This window comes from Aspergillus puulaauensis, chromosome 7, assembly GCF_016861865.1.
Source record: "Aspergillus puulaauensis MK2 DNA, chromosome 7, nearly complete sequence".
Lineage (NCBI taxonomy): Eukaryota > Fungi > Ascomycota > Eurotiomycetes > Eurotiales > Aspergillaceae > Aspergillus > Aspergillus puulaauensis.
Window position 1 is genome coordinate 7,705 of NC_054863.1, and position 24,908 is coordinate 32,612.

At 46.1% G+C, this 24,908-nt stretch overlaps 7 protein-coding genes across 7 annotated transcripts; 5 read left to right on the forward strand and 2 right to left on the reverse strand.

The window, feature by feature from the left end:
• Positions 1 to 4,543: 4,543 nt before the first annotated feature.
• APUU_70003S (uncharacterized protein) lies at positions 4,544 to 5,215 on the forward strand (the record flags this gene model as incomplete). Its single annotated transcript, XM_041694828.1, has 2 exons — positions 4,544 to 5,107; positions 5,207 to 5,215. The coding sequence occupies 2 exons, from the start codon at positions 4,544 to 4,546 to the stop codon at positions 5,213 to 5,215; spliced, it is 573 nt and encodes a 190-aa protein (XP_041560619.1).
• A 4,159-nt stretch (positions 5,216 to 9,374) lies between these two features.
• APUU_70004A (uncharacterized protein) lies at positions 9,375 to 11,600 on the reverse strand (the record flags this gene model as incomplete). Its single annotated transcript, XM_041694829.1, has 1 exon — positions 9,375 to 11,600. One exon carries the CDS (start codon positions 11,598 to 11,600, stop codon positions 9,375 to 9,377), a length of 2,226 nt encoding a protein of 741 aa, XP_041560620.1.
• Positions 11,601 to 12,883: 1,283 nt separating this feature from the next.
• Positions 12,884 to 14,781, forward strand: APUU_70005S (Dyp-type peroxidase; the record flags this gene model as incomplete). Its single annotated transcript, XM_041694830.1, has 7 exons — positions 12,884 to 13,147; positions 13,239 to 13,549; positions 13,599 to 13,688; positions 13,739 to 13,855; positions 13,906 to 14,000; positions 14,052 to 14,468; positions 14,519 to 14,781. The coding sequence occupies 7 exons, from the start codon at positions 12,884 to 12,886 to the stop codon at positions 14,779 to 14,781; spliced, it is 1,557 nt and encodes a 518-aa protein (XP_041560621.1).
• Positions 14,782 to 16,971: 2,190 nt separating this feature from the next.
• Positions 16,972 to 18,290, forward strand: APUU_70006S (uncharacterized protein; the record flags this gene model as incomplete). The annotated part of the gene is made up of 4 exons (XM_041694831.1): positions 16,972 to 17,082; positions 17,141 to 17,263; positions 17,323 to 17,685; positions 18,069 to 18,290. 4 exons carry the CDS (start codon positions 16,972 to 16,974, stop codon positions 18,288 to 18,290), a joined length of 819 nt encoding a protein of 272 aa, XP_041560622.1.
• A 497-nt stretch (positions 18,291 to 18,787) lies between these two features.
• PKS19_1 (polyketide synthase 19) lies at positions 18,788 to 19,594 on the forward strand (the record flags this gene model as incomplete). The annotated part of the gene is made up of 2 exons (XM_041694832.1): positions 18,788 to 18,920; positions 18,969 to 19,594. 2 exons carry the CDS (start codon positions 18,788 to 18,790, stop codon positions 19,592 to 19,594), a joined length of 759 nt encoding a protein of 252 aa, XP_041560623.1.
• A 1,142-nt stretch (positions 19,595 to 20,736) lies between these two features.
• On the forward strand, positions 20,737 to 21,168 carry PKS19_2 (polyketide synthase 19; the record flags this gene model as incomplete). The annotated part of the gene is made up of 2 exons (XM_041694833.1): positions 20,737 to 21,003; positions 21,160 to 21,168. 2 exons carry the CDS (start codon positions 20,737 to 20,739, stop codon positions 21,166 to 21,168), a joined length of 276 nt encoding a protein of 91 aa, XP_041560624.1.
• Positions 21,169 to 21,616: 448 nt separating this feature from the next.
• On the reverse strand, positions 21,617 to 23,921 carry APUU_70009A (uncharacterized protein; the record flags this gene model as incomplete). The annotated part of the gene is made up of 8 exons (XM_041694834.1): positions 21,617 to 21,817; positions 21,881 to 22,211; positions 22,264 to 22,659; positions 22,712 to 22,803; positions 22,853 to 23,101; positions 23,164 to 23,472; positions 23,532 to 23,668; positions 23,726 to 23,921. 8 exons carry the CDS (start codon positions 23,919 to 23,921, stop codon positions 21,617 to 21,619), a joined length of 1,911 nt encoding a protein of 636 aa, XP_041560625.1.
• Between the last annotated feature and the right edge of the window lie 987 nt (positions 23,922 to 24,908).

Here is a 24,908-nt window from a genome sequence, read left to right on the forward strand (position 1 = left end):
AGCAGCTTTATTAAGGGGTCGTCGGCTTTCCTATAATATATACTGGATCCTAAGCTGCTGGTACTGCTGTATTAAATCCGCCTGCAGTAAAATTAACGGGACCACCATGATGGTACACCCCCCCGGGGCCACAAACGCGGGTAATATAAATAGCATGCTTTTCCCCCCTCCCGTGGGCATCACAGCTACTACTAGGCTGGTCTTATCCTGGATCACCTGTATAGCCGGCTGCTGCACCCCGCAGAACTGTATCTCCCCCCGCCCGGTTATCCGCTGCAGTGCCTGTTCCATATGCGTGGCCTGTAACTACTCCCACTACTAAACCTAGTAATCCGCCGCCTGGGCCTCCCATAGATTAACCCGCTTGCCCAGGACAGTAGCAGCTTCCGTGGTAAACCCTAAAAACTAGTACTAATCTATGCTAAATACCCGGAACTTCAACCGCCGTATAATTATGCTCCTGGTAAATTCCATGCTGTCCCGCCTATATACTATCCCGGCTATGTAGGAGCTGTACCCGGCCTGCTTATCTATAATATCCCCGATCCTATCCTCCGGGTCATGGTCCGTATGAATAGCGGCCAGCTCCTGCTACTGCTCAGCCTGGATATTATCCGGGAACGCGCTGGATCCCTATAAAAACTGCCGGCTGATCCCCACTATAATATCCCGGTAATTCGCCACGTTGAATCCGGACCCTAATCCTAGCCCTGTCTGGCTAGCCTGCTTTAATACCTCCCAGAACCGCTCACTCGTCCATGCCCGCCCACTGCCCACGTCCGGCCCCCATAAATATGGACTGCGGTGGTGGGGTTGGTGTTCTATCCTGGATTCCGCTATCCGCCCCCAGCTCACGGCCAGCTACCGCAGGAACGGCAATACTAACCATAAATACTAAATCACTAATTCACCCACGGCCCAGGGTAAATATTGATAGATAATCTTTATATTATTACTGCTGTAAAACCCCTTGTGGTACGCGGATACCAATACCACCATCCTATCCTCAATATATATATTGCAGCGCATGTTGGTGTCGGTGTTAATATACTGGATACTTAGCAGCTCCGGGGCCCGCGCAGGGGTACTACTAGTTAAATATACAGCCACCGCCAGCTTCTCCTTAAACCAGGCCACCTGCTGGAAGTACTTTATGATCTTACTGGCGCTGAGCCCCCCCTGGGTGACGAATGCCCGGGCTACCGCGGGTTCCTGCGTAATCTGGTTAATTAACTAATAGCGTCCAGGAACAGGCCACTGCATCCACTGGTTGGATAAAAAACTCCAACCCGGCGTGGCTTTAGTAGGATTATTAAATAATCCGTCCTATAGGATGGCTGGCTACTGGCCGGGTTCAGGCTTATATAGTAACCCCCCTAGTAACCCCCGCGCCGCCTGGACCAGCCCGTGTACTATCCCGCGGAACTGGCCTATAGCAAAATCCAGGTTCTTATATAGTAACCGCTCCGTGCCTATCCAGGTCACATGGCCGGGGGCTGTGGTATTATAATAGATCTTAAGCCCGTATATCTGCTAGTCTAATAATACCTCCACCGGCCTATATTAGCCCCAGACTATAAACCTGCCTATTATAACATCCACCCCGGTCTGGAACAGCATGCAGCCCTGGCGGGATATCCGGCTGATGGGGGCCGTATCCTAGCTGTAGATAGATAACGGTAGGGAGGACAGGATTAGGTCTTCAGCTGCATCCTCCGCAAACTCTTTATCCTCCATGATTATCCCTAAATCATGGTCCGCGGCATCGCCTGCCTAGGAACCCTGTTCGGCCTGCCCCGCCCACATCTCAATAATCCTTATAGGCTGGGGATCCAGCTATAATACCTTCTATACAACTATAAACCGCGCCACCTTCAACACCCGTGAAATAATCAGGGGGTAGCTATCCAGATCTAGCTATATCTTAATCCCCCGTCCCAGCACCGCCATACTATATACCAGCGCGCTCTCATATTCATGGACCTGGATCTTCTAGTTCAACAACTTAATATAAAACTCCAAGCATGCAGTTTCCACCCGGGTTATCTAGAAACTGGTAATCCTAACCCTGAACCCTGAACCCTCGTCCGATATCTCTATAGGATCGGGGCTGGCCCGGCTGTCATCCAGGATGGGGGATCTGACTGTCTCATGCACTACCTGTATAGCTGCCCGCCACAGCTGCTGCTAGATCTTCCACTGCTGGCTGGTCATAATATATCTCAGCTGCTGGTCCCGCTATGACCACGAAGTCTGAATACGCGTGATAAATACTAGGATCTACTACTATAGCCGTACATAATCCTGGATGCTTTTCTCATCTATATATGCCTGTAACGGTGTGTGGGGGGTCTGCCCCGGCATCATACAGATCACGGCTATGCGGATCCTGCTCCCACAGTACTGCACCGTCTGCTGGCTGTGATGGGCTAACTACTTTATGGTGTCCCAGATTACCTGCGTGGTCTGGCGGGTCTTGTCTATCTCATCCACCCCCGGCGTGGCTACTACGTCCAGCAGGTCCTACGGGTGCACCCCAGCCAGATACCGCGCCCACCGGGTCCGCCGCAGCCACAGGTTAGCATCCTGCAGCTCCTCGGCCTGGACTACCTGGTGGGCGGCGGCCCGGTTATCCACGGTGGTCTAGGCCTTAATCTCGGCGATCATGGTCTCCCGGTCAGTATAGGGGGTAGGGGGTTCCACAGGCTCAGGATCGCATGATTAAATATACACTAAATAAGAGTTCTTCTGTGATGGGAATATCTTCTATCATGTAACTGTATAAAATGATTCCTGCAGCTTATTATCCTGCTGGGCCTGCTGCGCTGCCGGGATCCTTCCTAGTTAGTGATACTAGGACTAACCATGTTCCTCCTGCCAGTATTTCCGCATGGCTTTGATACTAGTGGTAATAATAGTACATAGATTAGCACCTCACTGACACTACAGCCTATTGGTATGAACGGGAATAATAAGGATCAGGTGGTCCAGTTCCCGGGGGATGTATACAGCCTCTGGTTGTTGGATAATATCCTGCCATTAGGCAATCCTCTCTGTAATAGGTTTACTGTCCCGGGGTTTCATAGAATACTTAGTCTAGAGGTAGGTTATTATCTCCTTAGGATAGACCCCATGCTGGCAATATCAATAAATAATAATCTATAAGCTTAGAATCTTTTTAAAAATTTGATGTTCTATAGTACAGGTTGGAATCAGCCAGATATATATATATATTATGTGGTGGTTCCACACTCCAGTCGCTGCTACACACTCGGGATATAGAATAAAAATAGACTGAAACTGGATTCCCTGGCCTTCTTAAGCAGGAAAACAGCCCCTGAATTCCTGCTGACTATATAGTATTAGTGTTGATATATCATTTCTACCATCAGTCGCGGGTGGTGATGATCCCCCATCAAAACTGGTTTCCTTACCCTAACCAAGTTTGAACCTACACCATACCCTATTAAATTACTGGAGGGCTCTGAAACGAATATAAGTTAAAATTAAATAGCTAATCTACTAGCTATTATAATTTAAGCACCTCCTAGGAACTACAGCCCAGTGCACCTGACTCCTGAAAATAAAGGAATCTGACTCTGGGCCAGCCAATCAGCACCCGCCCTCAGCTGAACCCTAAAGGAATCTGACTCCGATTCCCACCCGCCTGTGGGTTAGGGGCTCAGAATTTCATTCAGTTACTGAATTTAATGATTCTAGCACTATATTAGATCAGGCTCAGCAGCTCCGGGTTGACCGCCTGATCCCTAGTTCTATTCCTAGACCAGATTCTAGTATTCTAGATCACGTGCTTCAGGATTTCATGCAGGATAGCTCAGCTAGCTTTCGCAGTAGCCACCAGCGGGAGGCATTCTATTTAATATTGCTAAAACGACCTTACTGTTTTATAATATTACCAACTGCTGGTGGAAAGACTATGCTATTCCTAATCGGGGCTAGCCTGGCTACTAGTCAGATGACTATTATTATTTCACCTCTGATTGCTTTAAAAATTGATCTCTTTAATAAAGCAGCTGCCTTAGGTCTTCAACCAGTTCTATGGGATGAATCATGTGATAACCCTAACACTAGGGTCCTGCTGGTTCAAATTGAGCATGTTTCAAGTCCTAAGTTCCTGGATCTAGTAGCTAGGCTCCAGGCAGAGAATCAGATCGAGCGAATTATTTATGATGAATGTCACATGATCCCATTAACCCGCCATTACCGAACTAGCATGAATCGAGCAAATAAATTACTAGAATTACCGATTCCAGTTGTTTTTAGCTCAGCTACCCTGGCAACCCATGCTTATAATGATCTATTAAAAATTATGAAATTAGATTATTTTAGTAGGATCCCAGCTATCCAGGGCGGTGTGACTATGCAGAATATAAGCTACCACGTGATTGAACTCCCACCAGGCCTAGGAATCCATGAATATGCTGGATTCCTATTTCAATATATTACTAGATTCGAGCAGGAGAATCAGGGTCAATTTACTAGAACTAGGGCTAGGGTGATTATTTTTTGCATGTCTAAAAATATGATCTCTACCCTATCTAGAACCCTAGGTGGCCAATCCTACCTAGGGCCTGCAGTAGCTCAATTCCATGCAGATCTACCAGAATCAGAAAAGGTGGCAGAACTAGCTCGCTTCCAGGGCGGTGAAGCTCGGGTTCTTCTAGCCACCTCTGCAATTGGTGCAGGGTTTGATTTTAAAGAGGTGGATGCAGTAATTCATCTAGAAAGTGCCTATGGTTTAACTGATTTTATGCAAGAATCTGGCAGAACTGGGCGGGATCCTAGGCGGTCAGGATGGTCATTTTGCTTAATTAAGTCATCTGAACGAGCTACTAGGCCTAGTGATTCCACTGACCGCCTAGAATTCAGGAAATATCTGAATGAGCAAATCTGCCGTCGGCGGCTAATTGCATTGAATTTTGGTGAGATCCCTAGGTCATGTGACCTGAGCTGGAAGCTATATGATCTATGCCTACAACAGAAAGCTCAGCAGGATCTAATTCGGCAGGCGGTCAAGCAGTCATACCAGGAAGCTACTGCAGAAATTGAATTTCTAGCTAGGGCTACTGAATTCTTTACTGATTCAGTATGTTTAATATGTCTTTCTAATTGGATTAGTAAGAAAATCCTTTTTTTTATTTTTATTTTTATTTTTTCATTATTTTTATACTAATAATTATTATAGGTGGTTTAATTAAAAATGCCCCTATATCTGTTTTTCAACATGATCTAGAGTTATGTGATGATTTTTATGATTGGAAAGGAAGAATTCTAGATTTTAAAGAGGATCTAGCAGAACCTAGGGTTGATACATGCTGTTTTAGGTGTTTTTTACCTACTAAGGTCTGCAGGGGGCCTTTAGAGGTTAAAAAAGGTAAAGACTGTATTAATAAATATTTAATTATTTTATTCTGGCTAGTTAGTAGGCAGGCAACCCCTGGTCTGCTTATTAATTCTAGTTTTAATCTCTAGGGACAGCTAGAAATGCCTGCTGATTTTAAGCCATCTAGTTTCCTAAAAGAGAAATGGGAACTAGATACTGAGATTACTCAAGCAGCCTGGCTTTTCTATCAATTTTCTAAGCAGTTTTATAAAGTATTTAGTTTTAGAGTTTAATTTAGTTTACTATTTATATAATTATTTTAATTAAAGTATATGAATTAACTACAGCCTCAGTTCTTTAATGTTTTACTTAATTTAAAAGATTAATTATTATTATAATTATTATTATATTAAACTTTTATATATATTCTATATAAAATTAAGATTATCTATCTAGCTTAATTAAATAAAAAATAAAAAATAAAAAATAATCCTATAAATTCTATATTAAACTTATTGAATTTTAAATATTTTAATATTTAAATTAAATATAAAAAAAGTTAAGGTTCTAGAGGATCTCTATTAGAATCTAGTACTGGATGTGGTTTATAGGAATCACTAGATCCTAGGATACCTACAAACCCTAATTACACTAGCCAGGATTTGAACCTGGCACCTTTAGATATAGCTTATAGGTATTAACTATTGAACTATTAGCCCTAATTAAGAGTAAAAAAACTAGAAGTAATATAAAAAGGAACCCTAGGATTAAAATCTTAAATATCTTATTTTTTTTAAAAGATTAGTAATCCAGGGAATCTGTATTATATTATATTTATATGTACATATTATATAAAATTAAGAATATCTATATAATTTAAATAGTTAGGATATAAAAATTAATTAAAGTTTTAGATCTTTAATAATTCACTGAAATTAAAAGATTAATAATATAGGGAATCTATATTATATAATATTTATATATCTATTTTATATAAAATTAAGATCATCTATATAACTCTATTAATTAAAGAATAAAAATTAAGATAAACTTTATATTATAATTATCTAGTTATAATATAAAAAGAGTAAGTATAAAAAATATTATATTAATAAAATTAAAATTAGAATATTAAGAATAAATTAAAAGTAGTTAAAAATAGTTAAAAATATATAATATATAGACTTAAAGAATTAATATACTTTAAAAATAATAAGATTTAAAAATTAAAAAGTAATATAAAGATTTAAACTTAAGTTTATACCCTATATTTAAATACTTTTAATATTATATAAAATAATTAGATTAGTAGATTTTATAATATATAAATTAAACTTTAGATTATTATACTCCCTATAGAAATTACTAGTATAACTAAACAGGGATTAGTTCTGGTAAAAATATATATTTTAATCAGGGCCTGCAGGCTTAATATTCATGCCTGATTTCTAGGATTTATACCTCAGGCAACTAAACAGCCTAATTAGGTCTAGACTACCCGTTATTAGCGTGCCAAGGCCTACCCCAATAAAAGATTTACCTGATTTCTTACCTGCCTATTCTAGCTTCCTAAATAGGAAATCCTAAGATCTTTTTAAATATTATTAAAATTCAGAACTCTAGCTATCTAGTGATATAACCTTTAATAAGAAATATTAAGAATTCATGAAGTTTTGGGGGGGGGTACGTGTTGAACTCGAACCCCCCCCCTTGCCAAGATATTCTTTTGCAGGAACCCCCCCCCGGGTACGTGACAGAATATAGTTAGTATTAATAATAATAGCAAGTACTTAATAATTAATATTTATATTTTTTATAAAATTAAATATATATTTTATAAGCTGTAGTCTAGTATATAAGCTAGAAATATATTTAAAACTAAGTAATACTTATTTAAGTTTAAGTTTAAGATTAATATAATAGCTAGTTATTATAAAAAAAGCTTTTTATTAAGGGCTAGTCTAGTAGTTAAGTATAAAAAAGATTTTTAAATCTAATAAAATATTAAATACCTATTTTATATATTATATTATACTAAGTTTAATAATATAGTTATAAATCTTATAATAATTAAAGATTAAGACTATCAAACAATAAGTAGCTTACTAAATTATTTACTTAAAATAATTATAATTAATATATATCTAATTAAGTTAGATTTAAACTCTATATCTTATAAAAGACAGCTTTAATTATCTAATTTTATAAAGTTTAGTTCTGTAAGAGAGAGTATCTCTTATAATAATTAATAAGAATAATTAAGAAGTTTATAATAAATAATATACTAGACTTTAAGATCTGTATTTATAATATATATAATATTTCTATAAAATTACTAGATTTTAGCTAACTAAGAAAAAACCTAAATAAATAATTTAAACTAATATAAGAAAGATTAATCTTTATATATTTCTTACTATTATTTTATAATTAAATATAGAATTATTATTATATTAGATAATAGTACTACTCCTCTTAACTTAACTAATTTAAAGATTATCAGAAATAGACATGCATATGGGTTGGGTTGGGCCGGGTTGAGGCCTCAGGCGCCCCAACCCGCAGCGGGTTCGGGGATCTGATTGGTCAGCCCAAACCCTCATAGGTTTGGGCCGGGTTAGGGCGGGTTCTACCCAGAATTTCTAAGCTAGACCTAATTCGGATATGATCATCAGTATACTATCTCTTTTAGGAAGGGATTGATTATGGGTTCAGGACTGGGTTATACACCCTATAAACCCAAACCCTTCCTAAAAATAGAATTTTTAGAAAATATTAAAATTTTTATATAAAAATCTATATAGAACTAAAAAAATAGATAATTTAAATATTAAAAAATAAGGTCTAGAAAGGTGGTTAGTGGTCACTAGGGGTTCTATGTCAAAATATATATTTTGAAATGGGTTGCCAAGATATTTTTAAAAGCCTTAATAAGTCCACTATTATACAATATTTTAGGTTCTAATTAAAAGAAATAGAATATTTAAATATTGATTTAATAGAATATATATTAAATTTCTAGAAAATATCTAATTCTAGCCGGATGACGTCATTCTGGAGTTAGTGGGTTAAACCCAAACCCACACGGGTTTTCCCAAACGGGTAAAAACCCGCTGCGGGTTCTAGCTTAGTCATCCCACCCCGGACCCACCTGGATTCGGGCCGGGTCGGGTATAGGATTTCAGGGCGGGTTGTGCATGTCTAATCAGAAATAGTAGAACTAAATAATAGTAGTTAAATAAAAGTAGTTAAATAAAAGTAAAAGTAATAAATAATATAGAATCTTATAAAATACTTTAAGAATATATAAATAATAAAAGAACTAATCCTATTAAATTAAAGAATATAAAGAAGCTATTACTAAACGTATAATATATTAATATCTAACTAAGTTAAATAAAAAAATATAAAATAGAATAATAAGAAGTTTAACTAAGACTATCTTAAATATAAAATATAACTACTAGATATATCTTATAATTAAGGAATTAAGTATAAAGTAATAATTAATAAAATTTATTATTCTATTTATTTAAGAATAGAATATAGGGATATTATCCCTTTCTAATATAGATTTCTATTAGTGACCCGAAAGTAATCAGCTCAACTAATATATTATGGTGCAAGGCTAGTCTGGCCAGTCAAACCTTCTAGTATAATCTCGACAATGTTTCGATCTACTCATAGTAGTAGTTGCTTAGGGAATTGAATTATATGCATAACGCGAATTGAACATAGGCGAATAGGTAATAGAGCACCTTGGCTCCTGTAATCCTTAACTGCTACTGGAACTAATACAGATGGAAGTACATTTTATTTATTACAGGAGGGGATTTCAGTCAAAGATCTACCGGATGGAGGGACCTTTGAATGCCAGGTCTCAACCGCTAAGACCAGTCGACCCTTGTGATATATCTAGCATCGGAAGCTCATCCCAAATATATTAGGATAGAATCTGATATGGCTGTTGTCGCTAGAACATGGCAAGTCTCGTAGGCCTGGCATTGTCGAACCGATTCAACTAGGCCCCTTAGTAGCCCTGCAGGATGAGTGAAGGCCTCCACGATTTCCAGGCTCGGCCAGGCGAGGAGAGAATAGCAGACAACATGCCTGCCATCTTCTCTTCATCGCATCCTTCATGATCACTGTGGTCTTGAATGTCCTCGCCGTCACTATCGTTCTCCAGCATTTCCTCGAGCTGGAGGGTTGCGTACTGAGGGAGTTCCACCTTGACCAGGGTCGCCTCACTAGGCGTGCCCTCGGAATCCATAGCGAAAAGCATGTACCAGCCAGGAAGCAGGACACCACCGTCATCTGGGAGGTTGGAACTGAAGGAATGGCCTTCATGGCCGTTCACCTCGATTGGGATACGGCGCTGGTCCGTGTTGGTAGTGTGGGTAGTGGTTCCCTGGCGAACGAGCGATGCAGAAGCAATGTGCTTGTCGGTCGCGAATTCCAAGACCCCGCCCACGATGACTCGGCTATCAGCACGCAGGATCGTGGGGCGTTCGCGCCGTTCTCCAGAAGGAGTCAGCAGGTAGGGAGGAGTGAAGATCTGGGCATCGTAGTGGTTCGAGGAGCAGTTTCCGCAGAGACCACCACCACCGTTCAGGACAGTCGCATCAGGGAGCAACATGGAGATGCTGTGGTAAACACGGACAATATTCTGACCGTTCATGACGTCGAAGGTATCAGCCTCGGGGTTGTAAATTTCGGGATAGAACTGGACCGTCTCCTCGTTGAAGGGCGATCCCCAGACCTGGCCACCAGCAATAAAAACCTTGCCATCAGGCAGAACGACAGAGGTATGGTAGACACGGGGGAAGTTCATGCCGCCACCAGAACCTTTTCCGGCGACCTCGACAAGAGGCTCTTGAAGTGGAGCGCCCAGTGTAATGATATGGGCGTTCTTGGACCCGTAAGAGCCATCGTAAGACGGCTGGCCTCCGACAGTGAGAATCTTGCCGTGAACAGCGTCATACATGACAGCGTTGCCCGACATAGAGTCTCCATCATCCATTCGCCTTCCTGCGGAGGTGGTGCTGCCGCTGCCCTCAACAGTAAACCAGTTCATCTTCACACTGGGACCCGCCTGGAAGGCACTGCCATCCTTCCATCCAAATAGCCAGGCGTGGTTATCGGCACGCCAGCGACCCAATCGGTCATTCGTCAACATGGCGTCGACCTTTGCGCCGGAGCGGGTGTACCACTTCTTCTTGATGGGGTTGTACACTTCGCCATTCTTCTCGACCTTGTTGCCACCACTCCAAGAGCCACCGATCGCGAAGATTCGACCATCGGACAGAGTCGTTGTTGCATGGTATCCTCGAGGCTGGCGCATATCAGGGCCAGACTCCCAGGTCTTTCCGTTGAAAATACTGGTTCTAGCAGCGTCACCACCGCCGCTGACGACGATACTTCCATTAAAATCCATGGCCATGCCAGGACAGAACATGTCATGGTGAGTTTCAGCAACCACACTTTGCGAGATTTCCTGGGTCTTGGGATTCCATGTGGTGGTGAGTGTCTTGCCACCGGGGGAAGCAAAGAACTGGTCATCGGCCCAAGCAGACCAGAGAATGATCTGACCGTTCTGTTCCTGGGCCGAACTGGCGGGGATGACGGGCAAATCGAGGGTTGGTCCCCAGGCACCCTTGCCGGGCAGGGTGGGGAGAGTATAATCGGCAGCATAGATACCAAGGTTGACGATCGAAATAGGCTCATGCCAGTCAGGCGCATCGGCAACGAGCTTGACATAGCGTGCAGGGACGGGGTTGAAAGAAGCCAGCTTCATGGCTTTATTGTTGGCCCATTTTCCGTAGGCCACCGGCTCACCCCAGTCTTGCTCATCCTCGGTCAGGTAGACACGGTGGGATTCAATCAGACCCCCAGTGACATTGTCCTCAAATCGAGGTAGCATCGTCAGACCACTGACATTGTGGACTGTTTTCAGATCAATTGAAATCCACGGTGGCCCACGAGTAAGGTTGTCACTCTCCCAGTATGTGTCGCTTCTGCCGTCAATGACGCGTTCACAGTCGTGACCCGCCGTCCAACCAGTACAAGTAGTACGGAATTCCTTGACATTCAACAGAGTTGAGTTGACGGGGGGTGACTGCCATTGAATTGCACCAGTGACTACGCCATTGATGCCAGGGCGGTCGGCCTCGGTCGACTCGTAGGAGTACTTGTCGGATTTGTGAGCGCCAACGGAGACAGCTCCCAGCAGGAGGCTGGCTGCGCATGAGAATTTCATTGTGAAATGAGAAACAGATGGTTGACAGCAGGGGATGCTGGAGTTCCTCGTCGGGGAACTTATAATGGAGAGGGAGGATTCCAATGCCAAACTCAAAACGAGAACAGGAAGCTCAGGTGAGGGTCTACGGGATCGGTGGGACTGGAACCAACCACCTAGTTCACGATCGCCGCTCGCCATGGCAACATAGCGCGGCCTGGAGTGGTCGGGTTTCCCGTAGTGCGATCATCATAGACTCCACAAGATCTGCTAGGGAGGTGTTCATCTCAGCTGAAGGACGGTCCACAAAAGGTTCGGAGCCATTTATCACCGACGCTAGTACAGGTGTTCCAAAGATGTTTTCCCACCAGAGCCTTATTTACAAGAATTGACGGATGAGGTGTTAGCTAAAGACGTGCAGCTACATCTTATTGATATAGCTTTACTGTATTAAAACCAAAATTACTGGCAGAATTCTGTACCGGGTGTGAAAACATCTTTGGAACCCTTGTACGTCAGCTTGGACTGGCGGAAGAAGAACACATGCTTTGGCGGTCAGGCATTTGGGATTTGCAGAGTTTTTGTCGATCGCAGTGCACGCTCATTAAAAAGCACGATCCAATTAAGATCTATTAGAAACTGAATGCAGGAAATGGGTACCAAGGCCCACAAAAGGGCCGGGCCAGGGTGGGCACTATAATGTGATGAAAGTCTCCCAAAACCCACAAAAGCGCCGGGCCAGGGTGGGCACTATGATGTGTTGAAAGTCTTCCCAAGACCTGATATGTTCGATCCTTTTGTCTTCCCCCATCCGTACGGAGTACACGAAACATCTCGTTACACCAACTGTGGGTCTCTTCTAAATATCCTTCGTCTATCGGTGGCGTTTTACATGCGTGCTGAAAGCGAAGGATAAAAAAGTATTACGAATCGAGCATCCAAAGGTGGCAGGTGTCCCGAATCTCTCTGTCGAATCTGTGTTGGAAGCGCCAGCACCCTTCATTGTTTAACCGAATGCCCCGCTGGGGTGGAGTAATCTCCACCTAGAGCCAAGTAAACATCCCAGTTTGGCAGTGATGATGGTTCGCTCATAGGCAACCAAGGTCGAAGGAAAGAGCAACATGGACCAGTATTGAAAACGAAGAGGATCTTATTGGATACAGTATAGTTTTCCCACCACAGTGCGGGAGCAATCAACAGCTGTGGGTGTTTAGGCATAAGAACTCCAACCGCTCCTCACGTTTCAAAAAATTGCCCTTGGTATCTTCTTCCAATACATCTGTATCTTTGAGAGCCAGACAAAAATGAGTCATCCAGTAGACAAGACCAACATCCAGGGCGGCATTTGGCCGCGCATGCCCAAGGAGTTTGAGTCCTACCTCTTTTACAGGATCACAAATGCGAACAGACTCCGCTATGATCTCAGGGAGTTCATCGGCGAAATCACCACTGGAAAGCAATGTGAAGAGCGTCTAGAAGAGATCAAGTCGGCACGAGAGAATGGTAAAGCTGCAAAGATCCCCATGTCGGGCATAAATGTGGCCTTTACCCAAAAAGGGTTGCAAAAAGTAGGTTTGGCTATTCCCATTCACTATCATGATCACGATTTCTCTTTCTCTTTTCTAAAAAAAAAACGGGTCATTAACAAGGATAAAACAGTTGAACCTAGCACAAATGAATGATGGCCTTTTTGAAAAGGGCATGTACAGCGACCTTGTCTTCGAAGGCGCCGACATTCCAGACATGTTGCTTCCCGAATTCAAGCCTCCCCCTGGACACCCCGCGGGCGATGACAGCTGGCGTATCGACTTGGTCTTCGTCGTGGCTGCATGCAGCGAACGTACCCTGAATGAGGGAATCGCCAAGATTGAGACCAATTTCCATCTGAGAGACTTGAACAAGACTAGTTTGGAGTTGATATCCGCCAAGCATGGTCAGCGCCGGCCCGGAGATCTTCGTGGCAAAGAGCAGTAAGTCAATTTTTATCGAGCAGTAGAAATATTCTAACTTCATTCGCAGCTTGGGCTTTGAGGACCACATCTCGCAGCCTCAGCTTCGCGGTCTGGATCCCGAACCGGGTCCACGTGAACCGCAGTTGTGTCCTCCTGGGTAATATACTATCCACCCGTCTCTGTAGCAAAATGGGCTAATTGAGCTAGATACATCTTTGTCGGTCATGATGGAGATCCACGAAAAGACATTACGCCTCCTTGGTCCGTGGAAGGCAGTTTCCTTGTGTTCCGTCAGCTAGACGAGAAGGTCCCTGAGTTCAATAAGTATATCATCGCCGGGCTCTCAACTTGGAGGCTATGCTAACTATGCTCAGGTTTATTAAGGAAGCTGCAAAGAAGATTCCAAACTACTCTGGAGAGAACGGCGCCGAGAAATTGGCGGCTCATATGATGGGACGTTGGAAGAGCGGTATTGTGGCCTGCTGTTCTTTGCTACACTCAATATACTGATATTCTGTAGGCGCGCCCGTCGCTTTAACCCCCCACAAGGACGACCCTAGTCTTGCACACAGAAACGACTTCGATTACCGGCCCAAGCAGAGCATTTTGGGTTGTCCATTCGCCGCGCACATCCGTAAAATGCGCCCTAGAGCTGACCACAAGCCCGACCTGGGCAATGATGACGATTTTGTGAAAGGACAATTCACCGATCCTTTGGTTCACGATACCAGCGCTGTCACGATTCAGGATGTTGATAGTGACGAAGAACCCGACCAGCCACCCCAGAGGGAAGACGCCAGCGTTATTCTGCGCCGTGGCATTCCGTTTGGGCCTGAGCTTGGACCCGACGAGACGGAAAAGACCACCAAGAGCCGTGGTGTTTACTTCACTTGCTACCAGAGTGATATCCGAGACGGGTTTAATTTCCTTATGACACGTAAGCTCCCTCTGCATTATTATCGCCGGGCATTTCTGACAGTTATGAAGGCTGGGCAAGCAACAGTGTTTTCCCATCATCCAAGCACAAAACTCATGAGCATGGCCCTGGAATGGATCCATTCATCAACCAGAGACAGCGTAAGGACCATCCTGAAGGTCATATATGTGTGCATGACGGCGTGGATTCGGAGAAGGCGCACAGGCTCGGGCTTGGGACAGATGCCTGGGTGGATCAGCGTGGAGGCGAATATTTCTTTACTCCATCCATTCGAGGCCTCCGGTGGTTCTGCAATGCGCCTCAAGAGCAGTAGTAGGATAAATTCGTTCACTTGAATTCCAATTCGAACATCCATTTCTTGTATTCCCTTGCTGTTAAGTTCTCAGCATGTTCGACCACAGCGGAAATTATGCATGCTATCAAATAAACTGGCGAGAATGGGCAGGGATGCTAAATTGTTCCGCATAGCGGTGAAAACGTTTGTTGCCATGGGATGAGTTCAGTCAATTGGCCAGGAGTGAATGTTCTAATTCTACACATTGCCAATCTTCTTTGCTTCTGAGTTAGGTCTGATATAACATTTGAACATGAACCAAGATTAAAGCTGTCTCACCTGTAAAATAAACTTTGACGAATAATTTATCCGGTCATTCAAGCGGCATGCAATATAAAAATAAAGTATTGACGAGAAAGGCTGATCTGTCTATTGAAGTTAATTACTCCAGTGACTATTTGATTTTACTCACCTTTGAGCTTGTTGCAAGCGTCCATATGGGTATCCAATGGGATTATGCCGGGAGGGCTGGTACGGGACGTGCCGGTAAAATAATAATGATTTCCATGACCCGTCCGTCACTCATCCACGGATCAACTAAATTCATCCTTGGCTTGCATATCAGTGTTTCAACATTGAAGTATTTTAATATGATTTCTTTGTGATAGTTGACATATTATATCCTAGTATCTAAAAAAAGACAGATTAAGTAGTTGGAAACAACAATCCACCCGTCATGGTGATACGTGGTTTGACCAAGGCCTCGATGGCACTAACTTGAGCAGACTAAATACAACAACGTTTCCCGGCTTGGATAATGTCAATAGCTGGGATTCAAGCTTACAGTCACTATTGACTCCATCAACCTTGTTCAATCCCCTGTCTGCAGCATCAGACTTGGCTCCTCTTACCACCCAGAATTACCCTCCTCAGTCCACCACTCGCAGCCGGCCAGAGAGCAGCGACGGTCTCGTTAATCAATATCCCGCTTCGCACCATCTTCCAGCCTGTGCATTTCCTCCTCTGCATCCGGCCGCCCGCTCGCAGCAAGAATCATCTTTGCGGACCGGGTACACGACCACAGCCACGTCGCGTTAACCTCATCTTTGTGCTCGGCTCCGTACTTGACGGTATTGTAGATTTCTCTGAGACATTTTGTAGGCTCGGGTGGGCGTTTGCGGCTTCGTAAAATCCAGCGGGGCCACTGAAAGTCAACAAATTAGTACCATAGGCACTGGGCCAAACGATGGAGAGAAAACAGCGGAAACGCGAAAAGACAAGAAAAAAGACAAGTGGACTCATTGCATCTCCCACCCCCTGGCCTCCATGCTCTTTCTCCCCAGCTCGTTCATCTCGCGCACATGGGGACTCTGAACCCGTCTAGCCAGACTCTATTTGTTGATTAGCATTGTTAATTATATATTTCTGGTGCGTTGGTTGGAGGGCTGAGTCGGTTATGGATATCGCGATACTCACCCAGTACCAGTTCCGACGTCTACAACGGTGGTGATGGCCGAGGCATCGATGGGCGCGTGAAGGATTTTGTTATCGATGATGTGGACTAGGATGCGGTGCTGGTTGTTGAGCCTAAGAGGCGTGCATAATTCCTTTAGCCCAAAAGGAGAGCCATTGGAATGGCTGCAGGGACCAGGCGGAGGCGGGGCAACTACTATCCGCCCCAACAAAGAATGGCATGCGTGGCGCCGTGTAGAGGCATTCCGATTGTGGGAGAGTGACAGGGATGGCGGCTGCTGCTTTGCTGACGGTATTTAGCCCGTGGCAGAGACTGCATGGGTCGACAGAGGGTGTCGCATTTGCTTAAAGGTAGACCTGGTCGTATCTATACTTGGTGCGTGATGGTGATGCAATACTGGGTAGTGAATGGGTTTGTTTGTTTCTGAAATATCATTTTGCTGTTACTGCTACATACAACCCGGTATGTTGCCTATAGGAAGAGTATACAGGGAACGGCATTTCTCCCGCTCATAAGCCGGCTAACATTCCGATAAAGAGAAAATGGACGCCGATTCCGTACCTCCGACTCCTCTCCGAGTGCGGAGAGTAAGACCTATAATCCATGTTCATTATAGAATAGCACCGATGGGTCCCAGGCATTGAAGCCATACTAACACTGGGATCATTGCTCCCTCTCTCTGCGTGTACTGCTAACGCCTGTCTTTGTCCCCCGATACCTCTTGACCCATTTTCAATCGCACAGCCCACAGCACAATGGCACTTCCCCGCGAAGACTTCGGGTTCAGGACCCTCGACGGGCTTACCTTGCGTGGATGGCTGTTCCCCACATCGCAACGCGGTCCAGCCATAATTATGTCGCCGGGGGTATGTGTTCTGCCGTGATATGCCCTACGCTGGAGCTGACTGACGCCCACGTAATTAGTTCAACATGCCTAAAGACGCGATCCTTCCAGACATCGCAAAGTGGTTCCGAGAGCAAGGCGTCACCTGTCTGCTCTACGATCCGCGTGGAATTGGCGCCAGCGACGGAGAGCCTCGAAATGAAGTGAGTCGCACCAAATCCTGACCTGCTTGGTCTGCCTACATCTATTGACCGATATGCAGATCGACGCAAGACAACAAGCCGAGCATCTCCACGACGCAATCACCTGGTTCAAAGACCACCCGCTCGTCGACGAGAACACACTCGCGCTCTGGGGCCTCTGCTTCGGCGGCAATCCTGCCCGCCGACAACCAATCCTCGAGCTCGCAATGCACGACCGCGCCACCCGCCTAACCGCCGACCCCTCCGAGCCCGAAGAACCCATGTACCTCCCCTACGTAAACGAAGACGTGAGCATCCCCATCGGCCTGCAGCTGCCCGCGCTCGACCGCTTGGGAATCCCTGTAGAAAACCGAATCTCCGTTCAGACTTACTACAAAAGTTTGTCGTGGAAGGTGATGGATGTGGTTGGAATGGACAAAGAGGTGAGTGCCTCTCTGCAGATATATTGATAAAATTAGGTAGAGAACGTTTGCTGTCCTTTGTGTGGATTGCTTGTGGATCTTCAGGAACATTATATACCTCTGTCAACTGTTCATCATGGGTAGCATAGGGACCGAGGGTAACTCGCTCCTTTTCACACGCGAGCCAATTGCCATAGTTGACAGCAGCTGTCCCTTACCTGGAGGCGCTACCTCTCCTTCAAAACTATGGGAGCTCCTAGAGAAACCTCGAGATGTGGTGCAGGAGATCCCAGCCAGTTAGTTCAACACCAAGGCCTTTTACTACCCCGATAGTTAGTACTATGGAGTGAGAAAACTTCCTATATCGCGGGCTAACCCATACGCACGTGGCCAATCCAAGACAGAGCACGAATGTTAAACATGCATACCTTCTTGATGAGGACCCGCGAGTCTTTGACCGAGACTTCTTCTCTATTACTCTAAAGGAGGCCGAGGCCATGGACCCGCAGCAACGCCTCCTGCTTGAAACTGTATACAAGGGCATCCAATCAACCGGCTACTTAGTTCAGCAACTGCGGGGCTCTCTAACCGCTGTATTTGTCGGCTGCATGAGCTTTGACTACTAATTCACAGCTATCCCAGGTATTAATAGTCGACCCTAATACTATGGAACCGGGACTGCAGCATTAATCCTCGCTAACCGCGTCTTATATGATTATGACTGGAAGGGTCCCTCAGTAGCTATTAACACAGCATGCTCGTCTAGCCTGGTTACAGTACACCAAACAGTTTCCGCCTTGCGCAACGGAGAGGCTAGTATAGCGGTTGCGGCAGGGTCTAATCTTATTAAAGGACCCGAGCCGTTTGTGAGCGAGTCTAAGCTTAATATGTTGTTGCCTAATAGACGGTCGTCTATGTGGGATTCCGCTGCGGATGGATATACCAGGGGCGATGGCGTTGCTGCTCCCTTTCTTAAGATACTGAGCCATGCTCTGGCTGACGGTAACTACATTGAATGTATTATCCGTGAGACGGGTGTTCATTCGGACGGGAAGACTCCAGGTACGCCATTTATGACTTGACACTTTTATTATACCAGTGCTAAGGAGGAACAGGTATCACCATGCCTAACTCCGAGGCGCAGGCACGACTCATCCGTGACACCTACGCTAGATGTGGACTCAGCCCAGAGTGTGAAGTAGACCGCCCACAATATTTCAAGGGCTATGGCACTGGGACGCCAGCGGAGACCGTAAGTGATCAGCTTCCAGTATTATTCGTGAATAAGGCTTGACGTCGAGTAGCTATCGAAGCCCGAGCCATCCAGAGCGTCTTCTTCCCTGACGGTAAAAGCATAGAGGGCCAGCTCACCGTCGGTAGTATAAAGACTGTCATCGGACACACCGAGGGCACTGCGGGTGTGGCCGGTGTGCTTAAAGCGTCACTGGCAGTCCAACACGGCCATATTCTAGCGAACCTTCATTTCAACGACCTGAAGCCTAAGCTCCGACCCTTTTACACCAATCTGCAAGTTCCGACCCACACAGTTCCCTGGCCGACCGTGCTATATGGGTCCCCGCGCCGTGTCAGCGTGAATAGTTTCGGCTTCGGGGGTACGAATGCGCACGCCATTATTGAGAGCTGGGACGGCCCTGGCGAGCTCAACGGCCATGTGAACAGACACGGCAAGGGAAGATTCAGTGACGGCAGCAAGCCCAACACCAGCGTCAGCAACACCGGGCCTTTCGTCCTGTCTGCAAACTCAGCTCCGGCTTTGGCAGCCAGTCCCGGAGCGCTGGCTAGTTATCTTCGCCCAAACCCCGATACAGATCTCGATCGGCTTGCCTATACTCTCTTTCGCAAGACGGAATTTCCTTACCGGGCTGCCCTTTCCGCCGTATTTGTAGGTGAACTCGTGAGCAAGCTTTAGACGGACCGGGACTCTTCTCTCAAGATTATACCACGCACCTCAACCGTGCCCGAGACGCTTCCGCCGCGGGTGTTAGGAGTCTTCACCGGCCAGGGTGCGCAGTGGGTTACGATGGGTAAGGAGCTCATCTGGTGAGATTGGCGCCGCATACGCAGCCGGCTATCTCACTGCTACCGACGCGATCCGAGTAGCATACTACCGCGGCGTGCACGCCACGCTCGCGCAACGGCCCCAGGGTGCGCGGGGTAAAATGATGGTAGTCGGGATGTCTCTGGGCCAAGCGACTACCTTCTGCAGCGAGTTTGGCGGCGCGCTTTCTGTGGCAGCTAGCAACTCGCAGCCAAGTTGCACGCTGGCAGGCGACGCGGAAGCGATTGATGATGCGCATGCCCAGCTGCAGGCAAATGGCACCTTTGCCCGTGTGCTGCAGGTTGACACGGGATATCATTCTCATAACATGAAGGCATGCGGCGACCCGTATCTAGGGTCAATGAAGCAGTGCGGAGTCAAAGCGCAGCATAGGGGCCGCAGGCGGCAGTGCCAATGGTACTCAAGCGTTTGAGGACCGAATGGCCGCAGTCGCTCATTTGACCAGCCTGCCGATTGCAACCTTCTCGAGGGGCAGTATTAGGTGGATAACATAACACAGGCGGTTCTCTTCAGCCAGGCCCTTGCGCGGGCGTTGAACGAAGACCAGTGCTTTGACTTTGCCCTGGAAGTTGGGCCACACCCAGCTCTGAAGGCACCGAGCCCCGAGGTTATCGACATGCTAACTGGCATTTGCTTGCCGTACGCCGGTGTTTTGAAGCGTGGGCAGACTGCAGTTTCGTCTTTCGCCGATGCACTGGGATCTTTGTGGACTGCCTTCCCATCGGCGCGGCCATGCGTCACCTTTTCTGGACTACGCCGGGCCTTCGCACCCTCTAGTGAAGTGCATAAAACACATCAGATCTCCATATTGAAGGGTCTCCCAGCTTATTCGTGAGATCATACCAGCCCTATCTGGAAAGAGTCCAGATCTGCTCGGATACTCCGTTAACAAGGCCAAGCACGCCATGAGCTTCTCGGCCATCCGGTGACGCACGGCAAAAATGACATGTGCGAGGTACATTGGAAGCAACGCATGAGGCTGAGCGGATACCATGGCTAGTCGGCCACAGGATCCAGGGGGGGTTCTATTTCCGGCCTCCGGCTACCTGTCAATGGCATATGAGGCTGGCACTCGCCTTGTAGACCAGGAGAAACATCCGATGTGCCTAGTGGAGCTGCACAATGTTGACATCCTGCGTGCGATGCGTCTTGAAGAAGATTCCTCTGGCTTGGAAGTAGTTTTCACGGTTCGCGTCACGAGCCAGTCCAAGGACATGATTACCGCTGAGGTAGCTTGGTACAGTGGCGATGTCGACTCCGTTCAGCCCTTATTTATTTTAAATAGAGGCTTCTAATTAGTTAAGCCAGTATTCCTATACTACATTAATATTACTTTATTGCTACATCCTTGGTGCCGAACTGGTGCCGTACAGGATAGTATATTATTATAAAAGATTGGTACTAATAATCTTTAGATTCTCTAGATTAAACCTGTAGAACCCACCCCAAGCCTGCTGCAGATTAGGTTGATATTTTTTATACCCAAATGGTTCTCTATAATCTCTATAAGACCACAGGTTCAAAACTGCACCTCACAGTTCTATTGGGTTCTGACAAAGCCTACACGGTATATTTAACAGCACAACCTGGCTATAGTGCTGAAGTTTCGCCAGATTTACTGAAGAACAAAGTAACTTGTTTGGATGCAGCATCCTATCATACTGTTACTATGTTCTCGATAGTACCCCTTGTACTTATAGGAACTAAGGTTAACCCTCCATAGGTACTGAAGGTGGACAATAAAATTCAACAATATCCGCGAAAACATCTGATAACCACATAGGGAAGCAAAAACACCCAGTAGACAAAGGAATAAAGGAGTGACAGCGTGATATAACAATATCAAAGCACGATGCAAACATAGATTCAATTTCAAGAAACTGGCTGCGCATCAGACTCAACAGCGCCACCTGGTTTATCCGACGTAGCTCTCCACATTATAGTGTAATTGCTATAGGTTGATAACTCGGAGTCATTCTCTGGATAATGGACTCTCCCCCTCATTGCAAAGATCTTGGTCTTGGGAAGGCGTGACATATCGATCATGGTTGATTGTGTGGCGCCGCCAGGCTCCTTTCAGGGACCGTGTGTATTAACCACCGAATATTGAGCAGAAGATACGCTATACTTGCTTACCTGAATTGCAATATTGGCTCGCCAGACCAAATGGGTCTCCAAGTAGGTCTCCACTTCATCTGGTTCCATAGTGTGTAGATCCGCTATACCGGGGTATTTAACGGAGCGCAGTATGGCTTCTGTAAGCGGTACCTGGGAGGTAGATAGGATACCCTCTGATCTCTGGTCGAGGCAATTCCCGCACCGTGTGGCGTTTGTGCTATCCTCCAGCTTACTGCTGAATGTGTACATACTGCCGACATAGCTGTCTGTGTGCGTGAATGAATCTCTGTCGGGTGGTGGGTCGCCGAGGAAGAAGTGGATGTAGTATGGTGCGCCGTCTAAAGCATAGCTGCCCAGTATAATCAGCTTACCTGCATGGGATGATGGAGGAGGAGGATTACCGGTCGTAGATGATATTTATCACGTAGTCATTCTCCTTTCCGATGATATCAGGGGAATTCATGATCTGTCTTTGGACAGTCCCGTACTTCTCATTGATTCTCCGTCTAATAAGCGAGAGGTCAGGTTGGTTATCTGCCCCTGTTCGTGGACGCCCAATGGTCCTGGCTGCGAGGCTGTGGAAAGCAGCAAATGCCCGTGGTGGGTGTGGCGCTTCTAAATCGTCATACGTGTACCTGAGATTTGCTTTCCAGTCTCTGGTTGCATCAGCTGTCCATGATGTGCCTGTTGTGTCGCGGTGGAAAGGTTCGAGCTTTGTTGACGCCAGGTCGGTTGTGGGGTCATACCACATGTCCGGGTGGAGTGTCTGGAATGTCGCTGCAAGGTGGTCGGCATTGCTAAACGATCTCAGTCCAGATGATTTCTAAAATGCAAAGAACAGGCAGTTACCAATGGTGGAACCAAAATATTGGGTCGAAAGCGGCGACAGAAGTATCACCCATGTGCCCGATCATTCCTGGGTCTCTACCGCCAGTGTACCCCTACTGTGCGTCAGCCAGGATAGTAATAGTTTTGGGCGGTGGCACTGACATGGATATTATTGTGAATACCCTCCAGGGACAGAAAGTCAATCGGCTGGGACTTGGTGGACGAAAAGGATTCCCAAGAACTGAAATCGGTCGCAAACAATCTGTAGATCTGGTCTGGGATTGAGGTTACTCCATTACCTCCTTGTATATCCTCGTTGGACTTGGTCCAATTGTTGACCCCGCCGACCCACGAAGCCGTGACATCTGCGCGGTCAATGCCGTGCCTGCTGGTTGCAATAGCATTGCTCCACTACCGCTCATCAGCCATGTATGTACTCCTCAGGTTGAGTTCATGTCAGAGGTGCTACGAACCGGCTCCCCCGTAAGCGCGAAATCGCCCATTGACTGATCGCCCATCGCAGTTCCAGTAGGATTGGAGAATTTTGCGAGTGGATTGGCGATATTCTCCATTGTGGGAGGGGTATTGTCGGCAAAGTCCACGATATCAATTCGGTCCTTCGTAAACACTTCTGGAACCCCGAGGGCATTGATGTATGGCTGGGTTAAAGCCCAGTCCCAGTAGGGCAGACGCCATTCCCGAGCAGCATCTTCCCAGGGTTTCTGACTATCGTTGGGGACGTTCTTTGCAATAGTCGCTACCATTAAAGCGTATATCCGTTGCTGTGGATACAATTCAGTCATTATTTGTTAATTATCAAGGCCCTGAGCCTGTTACAAACCTCGAACAGCACGAGATACGGGCGATGCCAGCTGGCAAAAGTCTCCTTGTTATGTGCACACCACCAAGAGGAAAGGCCAGTCGTTCCTGGAGGGTTAGCAACCCCGTCCCAGCTCACGTCTGGGTTGCCGTGAATGCCTGCGCAACAGAATGGTGAGAAAGTTTGGGGCAGGGCCAAGAGAACATGGGACGAACCTGCAACTCGATAATAGGAAAGCGGGTCTTCGGTTGGAGATAGATGCTGAAACTCGGTAAGAGCTCTCATGAACAGGGAGACCTGGCGCGAATTGTCCGGGTTGTTGATCCAGGACGTGACCTCCTGTCGAGCTGGCGGATCTCCTCGTCCTTCTGGCAGCTGAGTACCTTCGATGGCGTAGGTTGGTTGAGACATTGCACACTGCTCGGTGAACTTTACTAGAGGGAGGATACTACGAACTACTAAGAGAAAGAACAAGGCTCTGGTAGGGCACCGGCCAATTCATTTATAGTCTAGATCCTAGACAGAATGTAAAGTTTAACAGCAATGGTATAAGCAGTTCCAGGGAAATAACTGGCTAGATCCTAGGAGACCCAGCAATACCAGCGTCATTCGTTTTGAACAAACACTCAAAGGCTAATAATTGCGATGCCAGCCCATATGGTAAGAACCAGAATTAAATCGTCTGTCAGCTGCGCGCTTGGCAGGACCGTGGCAGACGACGGAAGCGGAAGCGATGATGGGACCACCGATCACTCCACCGATCTCTTCACCATGTGGCCAACCGGAATGGACTGGAAAGCGACGACTTGCGGCCATGGCAATAACCCAGCGCCGCTGACATACCCGAATTAATTTGAGGCAACGGAAGGGAATGAGATGAGCCCGTGGGTTGTGTATATGGTGCGCGTCGAAACATCTGGGATTGCGGGAGATCTGGGATTCGGTTCAAGACCTTTGATGTGAGGCACAATATATAATGCCGCGTTAAGGTCTAGGGAGCGTGAAATACTGCCATGGGAAGGTGTATTGTATTGGTAGTCGTAACCAGGGCGAATACAGCATCAGCCCGCTGCCCTTATCCAGACGATATCTCTGGTGTGAGCCCAATAAGTACCAAAGACTTCGCTGAGACCAATTCCGGGCTAACCTTTGTGTGCGGAGGCTGGGACCCAACATCGATCCGACATTCACTCCCAGGTCAAATGTGTTGGTGTGGAATGTTGGGCTGCGGCCTTTGTTGCCCTCCATGCTGCCCGTACGCGAGCCCATCCCGGTTTCCAGCATCGTCTCCCAGTCCGAGATGAAATTTCTGGCCGCCGTCTATTTCGAGAAGGCGGATCCATATTACCCTTTCCTCGACCAAAATAAAGTATCCGATTAGATAAATCAAAGATGGCT